Source organism: Etheostoma cragini, chromosome 8 (assembly GCF_013103735.1).
Source record: "Etheostoma cragini isolate CJK2018 chromosome 8, CSU_Ecrag_1.0, whole genome shotgun sequence".
NCBI lineage: Eukaryota > Metazoa > Chordata > Actinopteri > Perciformes > Percidae > Etheostoma > Etheostoma cragini.
In genome coordinates this window covers 16,835,680-16,844,781 of record NC_048414.1, presented here as the reverse complement: position 1 = coordinate 16,844,781, position 9,102 = coordinate 16,835,680, and the positions used below count along the sequence as shown (strand labels likewise).

Sequence of the window (9,102 nt, the reverse complement as noted above, 5' to 3'; positions counted from 1 at the left end):
ATAAAAAGAAAATGCTCTTATTGAAGCATTGCTAGAAAATTAAGTTTGAGAGATACATTTGCACATTCATATCGTGGCAATAAGATTTAAAAATACAATGGTCTGTTGGGGTGACAACCTCGTCATGTGTCGGAAGCTTGAGGTTGCAAACAGACACCTTGTTTTTTAGTTTTTTCTCGTTGTTGGACTGGCAGGCTGAGATAACAAGACCGGGCATCACTGATGGAGGACGACCCAGTGAGGAGCGGTGTCTTTTAAACCTGAGCTGCTTTTCCAAAACAACCCTTCCAACACTTTTTATCCGAATCTTTCTATTTGTATTCTCGCCTGCCTCCAACTCTTTATGACAATGGTTGTAACCTCCTCAATCAAAACAAGGTTTACGTGTAGTGTATGAAGTGGCTGCTATTGAAAAAAAGGGGAAATAATAACACCTAATAGTCAGTCTGTCAGATGTGCCCATCTGCTGAAAAGGAAACAAAAATAAATGTAACCAGATTTGAATATAACATTTGAGGCTGACGCAGAGAGGACGGATCAAAGGGAAGAGAGACACACCAGAGGGGGGCAATCATCAACACATTGTCTCATTTTAATAAGTGAGGGGAATGGTTTCTAAACCAGCACATATTATCAAGTTCCATGTGTTTGGGAGTGTGAGAGGAGAGGAGGGTGTGTGTGTGTGTGTGTGTGTGTGTGTGTATATAAAGTGATGTACATCAAAACATAGCTAATAAGGGTTGGGTTAGAAATGGCTATGCATGAAATATTGACAGCAAGCTGCATTTTATTCTTGAAGTTACCACACCTGGAATCTAAAGCGAGTTCTGCACACAATAATTGCAAAGTATGGAGTAATAGAAGAGATCAGTACTAAACATATATACTCTTCTTCCACAGCTCCACTGAATTTAATAAGCAAATACTGTTCAGAACTATCGATTGTGATATCAGTTTCAGTTAATCACCTGTTCTAAACTACTGAGTCTGATACTTTTGGAGGTTTTAAAAACAGGTGTGAAAACCTTTTGTTATAGTAAATGGAAAAAAGGGGAGACCTACTGTGAAAATACTATATACAAGTATATGTACATTTGTATAATAAGTAACGCCTACAATAATTAAATATTTATGTTATAACATTGAAATCCGTACTGTAACAGTGGCACAGTCTTTGTTCTGACTCTTTGGAGCAGGTAAGGATCACTGTGGAAAGTTAGTTATATTCACTTTTAGAATATCTATTTAATGTCATGCTTCAATTTTATGTGTTTGTTTTATATATATATATATATATATATATATATATATCATGTTTTCTTCTCTTTTTTCTGTGTTATACGATGTTGTTAAGGATGAATTAAATCCAAATCACATTAGATTTAAGACTCCTTAACAGCAAACCTTGTGATGGATTTACAAAAACTTCCATTCCAAACTCAAGTTTAGTTTTTTTATTTACAACTTTAGAGTTTTCTGTAAGTTACAGGCGTCATAAATGTTTTCCTATATGTATTCTGTTACAGTATTTATGAATAATGAAAAACTAACAAAACACAAAAAGTCTGTTTAATCTTTGGTGGCCTTAAAATCCAGCCAATCAAAAGCTGAAATGACAGTCGTCCAAATGAAGTCACCCTGTTTCAGTAGCCAGAGAGTATTCCAGCTCGTCTTATCGTACATATTCATGAATAAATAAAATAATCATAAACACAATACTCCAATGAGTGTAATAAAGTAAGACCAAGACAGATATTCTACCATTTGATGGCACGTACCTAATGTAATATCTTGGCGAAATTAGTAATGATGCATACATCAAATTCCAATTTAGCAACACCAATATTCACAAATAAAAATCCAAATCACAATTCTCTCTCTCTCCTAGAAACAAAACAATTACAGATTGAACAGAATACTTCCCAAGTTCTCTCTACTTGTACAATCAATGATATATATATATATATATATATATATATATATAGATATATATATATATATATATATATATATATATATATATATATATATATATATATATATATCTTGACCCTTTGCTCCTGAGTGGTTAAGTGCAACGTGCATTACTGGTATGTTTGCTTTCTTTCATTAAAGAAGGAAGAATAAATACCTACAAAGTTGGATTCTTAGTGTTATATAACTGGGCAGTGGCTTTGGCCTTGGTTCAGTCAGGATTTTAATTGGCTGAAATCCAACATAGGAATGCGAGCAGCTGTGATGTGTGTTCAGATCATATTGTTCTTCTTGAGTACCTCCAAGTACTGCTGTGTGGCCCTGCTGACGGGGTCCAGCTCCACCCTGGAGGCAGAGCCCACCGGGGACATCCGCGCTGAAGCCGAGTCCAGCTCTGCTGTGGCTGAAGACCAGAGAGAGACCACAGTTACCATCGGTAACGCTCACAACCTGCTAGCATAGGAAATGATGAAAGACTGTGCCATGTTTCCAGCGTCAGTGCACTCACCGTTGTTTAATTCCTTTGATATGTTTCTATCCAACTCAGTCTGCATCTGGAAAAAAAGAGAGGCCAAGTTGTCATTAGATTTGAGATCTGATGTTTTTGTGGCAAATATCAGATAACCTAAGCTGAAGTAATGTGGCCATAAAATATATATATTTACACATTTAAGAAAAACAGACAAAGAAACAAGGATGATATTTTAACACCAAACACGCTACTATGGTAAATGGAAACACATATTATTGTAAAATACTTGGATAGGGAAAAAAAACAATGAAAGAAAATCAGGACTATTTTGTAAAACACAGCAGGACATGCCAAGCATGCAAGCTCTGCTTTAGTGTAGAGTTTCTGCGGGCTGTTGGATGTTGCCTTTGAAATCTTACTGCAAGGGTCAACAGCTGAGTCAATACGTCAGCTGATTTAGATTTCTCCCCAAATGATGCAAATAGCTGGTACAAGATTTAAACTAATGATGAGATGCTTTTTGTTGGACATCTGATTTTATACTATAGACATTTTTTGGTGAAACATGTAAATTCACACACTGTTATTATTCCAGAAATGAATGTGTTTTTCTACACACGCACAATAAGATGTACATGTGTACATACGCAAACATATACCGCACATATGCATGTGGTTCACTTTTTAACCTTAATTTGAAAAGTGCTGTATATGTAAAGGTTTATTATTATTATTATAGTAGATACACAAATATAAAGACATGGACATTTCTAGATGATACAGCTACTTATTATATATTTTTGTATTTGTTTAATTGAACATGTCAAAAATGTGTACATTATTCAAAGCTCCTGTGCAGCTTTACTTTTTTACTTTAGCTTTTAATGCTTTGTTTTAAATTCTAAAATAACAAGTGAGATCTGTCCATTTTGTAGTTAAATAGAGCTGTTTCTTTGTTGTACGTGTTGTTTGTCATGCATCTCCAAAATGCATGTATATCCTATTCCTTGTGTGCTGTGCTGCCCATCTGTGGTGTCTTGTGTTAGACAACAAATTATTGCATTTTATTCTGACTGATTATTAATAAGAATCAGGTATTCTCTTTTCTACGCAGAAAGCCACATCTTCTCTTCTCTAGCAGTCGATGTGTCAGAGCATGGAGAAAGTCAACTCAAAGCAGAAAATCAAGGCAAAGAGTCTGTGATTTCAGCTAATCTCTAACGACACAATGCAAAACCCAGGGTTCCTGCACATTTTACCTGTAACAACTCTGTTATTCTTGACTTCTTGAAAGTACCATTAACATGTCACCTCAAGTTCTTCTTGTAGTTTTTGCCATTACACTTTTAAGTTATGAACATTTGTTGTATCACTTTAGAAAATGTATTACAGTTGTTGTGCCAACTGTGTGAATCCATTAAGTACAGTGGTGTGAAAAAGTGTTTGCCCCCTTCCTCATTTCCTGTTCCTTTGCATGTTTGTCACACTGAAGTGTTTCGGAACATCAAACCAATTTAAACAATAGTCAAGGAGAACACAAGTAAACACAAAATGCAATTTGTAAATGATGGTTTGTATTTTTTTTCACCTTTAATAATGAACACCTTCATTTACAAATTGCATTTTGTGTTTACTTGTGTTGTCCTTGACTATTGTTTAAATTGGTTTGATGTTCCGAAACACTTAAGTGTGACAAACATGCAAAGGAACAGGAAATGAGGAAGGGGACAAACACTTTTCACACCACTGTATGTTGTTCCTGAAAGATCAAGACGAAAAAGGTTCTTTTCATAAAATACAGTTTTAACTGTCATTTCCAATTAAATAACTGATTTGATTACTTAATTACAATTTTCATACTTTCAGTTTCATAACGAGAAATACATTCCTCTGAATGCAGTATTGGGAATGCTCAGAAAATATATACATTTCATGTAACCAAAACAACAACTACGTTTTCAATGCGTGAACCCTTAACATTGTGGTTTGCATGTGAACAGGGCCATACATGTCGGCCCACCAGCAGGGGGAAGGGAACAGCAGCCAATCAGACACGGAGCTAAACACATCTACACACCTGGTTATGGGTCTGGCTGAAGAGAAGAGAGGTGAGAGATAGACTTTTGAGCTAGAAGCTAAAAGAGTGAGAAATAGAAGACAGGTTAGAAGTAAAGTCCCACTACTATAAAGGCCCGAGATCCAGCGAGGAAGAAACAATGTGCAAGAAGAAGAAAAGACAGTCAGGGGATGTTTTGAAGGTGTTCTTGTAGAGTGAAGACATGTGTAAAGCGAATTTAGAAAGCCATTAGATCAGTAGTTATAACCATATTTATTTTAAGGAAGTTTTACCACAATCTGTAGTATTTGATTTGTAATGCTTTAAAAATCTCAGATTATTACCTCTCGGCAATTATGGCATTGTTAGAAACACACTAACCTGTGTAGAACATCTTTGAACAAAACAAGATCAGTTACACAATCACAATGCTGACAACGATGACACTATGGAAATGAAAATGGTTCAAAGTAAATAAACTCATCTTCATAAATAATAATACACTATAATCACCATGTTTCAATTAATGACTGTACAGACCTTGGCAAGGTAGTCCTCCACCCGGCTGTTCTGCCCCTCAGTAACAGGGCTGAGGAGGGAGAATCCCAGGCCTAGGCTCCTGTTGAGGGGTCCCAGTGTGGTCCCATATTGTGCTGGGGAACCCAAAGAGCCCAGGTCCAGCGAGGGCCCTCCAAGGCTACCGTTTGCGATGCTGCTGGTGATCAGAGACCTGCTGCGCTCATTGAGCAACTTAGAATTGGCTTCCGCTAGACGACTGTTGGCCCTGGGAGGAAAAGTCAATGATATATTACAGTAGAGTTGGGCGGAATCCAAATTTTGATACCGTCAAACCTCGTCCCTATTTTAACGCGGTATTCGGTATTACATGACTAATTAAAAATTATGCCGTCAGGCTCAGACGGCTTCAACAAGCTGTTGGCTTGTGCCTATGCTGTTCAGAAACTGAATTTCTGAACGGCCTCCAACGTTTTATAAAGCACTAATACTGAGACGCCTTTCCCTTGTCATTAGGTTGGAACCCAAAATGCTGCCAAACTTCTGAGAGATCAGGTCACTTGGTGCATGACTTGCCACCCCCCCAATCCACGGAGTGGCGGTGGGGTGGCAATGTCCTCCAGAAGACAGGTCATGGTCATGAAAACTGAAGTCCCGTAGTAGCAGGAAAAGAGAAACAGTGTGCACATCGCTCCGCGCTATTGTTTTTTTAGGAGGGAAAAAACTACAAAACGAGACATGACCGGTCTCCTGGAGGACATAGCCAGAGCAACGCCGCTCCGTGGATTGTTGTCGGGATGATTATCACAGAAGCCCGGATGAACACACTCACTGGACAGCATCTACAAGCTACCAGTTACTGGCAGGACCGAGACATGGACCAGGGTAGGTGAATTTTGACAATGTCTGATTTGAAAACGCATCCTGTTGTCACGTAAGGGCCCTGTTCATATTGCACAGACATGTAATTGCATTTTATGTCTGTTAAGAGGCACAAAGGCTCTCTAAAACTGCCATTTCAGTTAAGTGGACGCTAATACACGTAGCTGCAGCTACTCAGTGTTGCCTTCACCAATTCTGGTCAGTTTTTTTTTTTCAATGAAAGTACACGCAAATTTATGAGATTAATGTAAAAAATGGCCGTAATTCTCCTTAATGACACAATTGAAGCTGACACTGTTGCTATTTTTAAGACCCCGTGGTATACCGTATTACTGCCCAACCCTTTACTACGGGTCTGTCACCATCATAACTTTCTATGTCTGATTACACCTTAGAAATCAGGCGTTAAAACACTGATCAGAGTATCCGCTCTAGAAAACCTGGCAATAAACTGAAGAACAAGCTGGTCTCACCTCTCTAGTTTGGCAGTCAGGGACTTGCGGCTGCGCAGCTCCTCTGTGTAGAGCTGGCGGTATCTCTCTAGCTCCGTGCGTGTGGATTCTTTTTGACTGAGGCTGTCATGATGGGTGGCGCGGGCCCGGCCCAGTTCACCCTCCAGCTCCCGGATCTTCTGCTCCAGCTGAGAACGCAGGCTGGTCTCATTGGCCGCTTTAATCTGATCTAATGCTTCCTGGGATGCTGCCTGCGACTGAAAGACAAACAAGATACAATCACATTAAATCAGACTTAGTGATGTTTAGTTATGTGCCTAACCCTAAGATACTAAATCAACTATGTACATATTTACACAATAACCTGTTTTAGTACGTTTTTATTATCTTATCTCTTATTTATTATAGTCCATCTTGCAATTTTTTGTGATCTCATTTTTTTTAAATTTAAATAAATAAGCAAAAGTGCAAAACATTGGTCTAGAGTTGTATTTATATTTGTATTTGTATTTATTATTGGGATCCCCATTAGCTAACGCCTAGACGACCAGCTAGTCTTCCTGGGGTCCAAAACAACATTTAATCATACAATATTAAAGCATTACATAACATTTACAGAAAAGTCAATATATGCTTACAAAGCTAAATCACAAAAGAAAAGAAAAACAATACTACTAAAATTAAATAAAAACAATAGCAAACCAAGCAAATAGAGAAGTATCTTGAAAACAAAGCATATTACAGTATATTACATGGAAACCATTAAGGTAGATCACATTGACAACTTTTCACCACACAATCAAAAACATCAGGATAAATAATTTACTTTTAATTTACTTACTAAATGTACTTTTCCTGTGATAGAACAAATGTTACTTGGGATTTGATTCCACAAAGAACTTCTCCTGTAAATTAATGTTTTTTTCATGTTGGTATAAAGGTGTATAAGTGTGAATATCTGAAACGTAAGTTTATGGTATCAAAATAAATCATGGTGTCTGAGTTTGAATAACACAATGCAATAAAGTAAGCACATTGGCTAATAGTCTTTTTTCAACACTCTTGTTCTGATACAAGTTACAAAAGACTTGTTCTGATGTGCAATTCTAGGTGACAATTTACATTAAAAGAACACTACACACACACACCAAAGAAGGCACAATGCACCTTTTCCACAATCCTTCCTTGTGATCAAATGTTTCCACACCGTCCAGCTTATTATTTCTTTAACTTTCCATTATGCAATCAGTTGTCTAATAGACTGCTGTGTAATCAAAGTTTTGCTCAGTGATGTGGGATAAGGCAACTTTGTTAATTATTAATCAATACAGATCCTTTACCTGCAGGAAGATGTTGACCTGCTCCAGTTTCTGTTGAATCTCCTGACGGGCCCGCTCCTCTGCATCATGGCGGTACTGTTCCACCTGGCTCTGCTCCATCTGAACAGCCTCCATTCGGCGTCTCAGGTCCAGCACTTCCTCCTCAAGCTGCCTCTTTCCCCTCTCCAGGTGCTCGTTACTGCGGCTCAAGCTCTTTAGGGAAGACAGCTGATCCTTAAGGTCTCCGTTCACCTTCTCTAGCTGGCTGCGACGGGACCCTTCCTTCTCCAGTTGCATCTGTAGATCATCGACCTGTTAATGTAAGAAAGACAGAGGAAATATTTGAAGTATAACCCTGCATTTAGGACACTCAAGTTGCTAAAGACCAAATTTTAAACTGTAATAACTGTTATTAGTTTATTATATGGGGGTGTATACTGAAATCATACTCTACCAGACAGACAAACCTTTTCTTTCAATCGTGCAAGGGCACCCTCTGCTTGGCTGTGTCTGCCTGTGTCCTCCCGTAGACTGTTCATGGGAAAGCCGAATTCTGCTGCACCAGTGTCCTGATCCCGCAATTTCTTCTTTGCAGTCTTCAATACAGTACGCAACCTTAAACAAATATGCACAAATATTAAAAGTAAACATATGAATAAACCATACATATTGATATGGGTGAAAAAAATTGTCTTGAAAAAAAAATCTAGAACATTGCAATAGTTCTAGAGTTGCAATAAATTAAAAACTCAAAACAAATCAAATTGGCACCATTTATAGTGAAAGAATTTAATTGGGACAAAAGCATATTGTCCCTTCCCTACAAATTGAATTGATTTTTTTTTTTTTTTCTCTTTTTATTCAACTTTATTTAGGGTTCATAAACTTATGCGCACCATTGTATCAGTTTGAATGATCATATGCAAAGTTATTTGCTTTTCCTATTCCAAAAAGTTTTAATGTTCATATACTACCCAAAGTTACAACCTGTTTTGACTCTTTGAAAGATTCAAAACAACACACAAACAACCTCTTACTAAAGGCAAACACAAAAATCCGGAACAGTATAAGGTTTGAAAAGAGTAAGAAACACATAACCTGTCACAATTAACTGAGCACACAAAAAACAAAAGCATTAAATAAACACACAGAAGTGGAGTTATAAAAAACTGAAACCCTTACACATTGGTGCACCACAGCCACTTAAGTCAGGAAAAGGGGCTCTACTGGATCTTAGTTGTGTCTAAATGGAAGGAAGAAGTACTGCGGGTGAGGAGGGCACGAAGAGGAGGAGGCTAGGAGTCACCTGTACATTTCTTTTTGGAGCTCTGTGTTTCTCTTCATCTCTTGATCCAGCCGGGTGTCCACAGCCTTTTTCTGCTCTGCTATTTTCTTGGCTTTCTTCTTTTCTATTTCCATCTGGAACACAGG

General features: G+C 37.8%; 1 protein-coding gene and 1 long non-coding RNA gene across 15 annotated transcripts in view; one reads left to right on the top strand and one right to left on the bottom strand.

Annotated features, from left to right (window-relative positions):
- Positions 1-1,553: 1,553 nt before the first annotated feature.
- The window catches only part of LOC117948848, a 19,248-nt gene continuing 11,699 nt past the window's right edge, over positions 1,554-9,102 (top strand). The window contains exon 1 of the long non-coding RNA XR_004657575.1: positions 1,554-1,677. This is a non-coding gene — a long non-coding RNA (uncharacterized LOC117948848). The remainder of the gene's footprint in view (positions 1,678-9,102) is intronic.
- si:ch211-272n13.3 (ankyrin repeat domain-containing protein 26) overlaps positions 2,148-9,102 on the bottom strand; it is a 27,722-nt gene continuing 20,767 nt past the window's right edge. For 12 of the 14 annotated variants that reach the window (XM_034878740.1, XM_034878743.1, XM_034878746.1 and 9 more), the window contains 7 exons: positions 8,978-9,090; positions 8,139-8,286; positions 7,693-7,983; positions 6,374-6,609; positions 5,043-5,286; positions 2,483-2,528; positions 2,148-2,377 (listed from right to left, as the gene is read on the bottom strand). In XM_034878740.1, coding sequence (XP_034734631.1) covers positions 2,247-2,377; positions 2,483-2,528; positions 5,043-5,286; positions 6,374-6,609; positions 7,693-7,983; positions 8,139-8,286; positions 8,978-9,090 — 1,209 coding nt within the window. In that variant the 3' untranslated portion in view covers positions 2,148-2,246. Of the gene's footprint in view, positions 2,378-2,482; positions 2,529-4,523; positions 4,582-5,042; positions 5,287-6,373; positions 6,610-7,692; positions 7,984-8,125; positions 8,287-8,977; positions 9,091-9,102 lie in introns of those variants that run through there. The other 2 variants (XR_004657574.1, XM_034878751.1) reach the window with 2 other exon arrangements.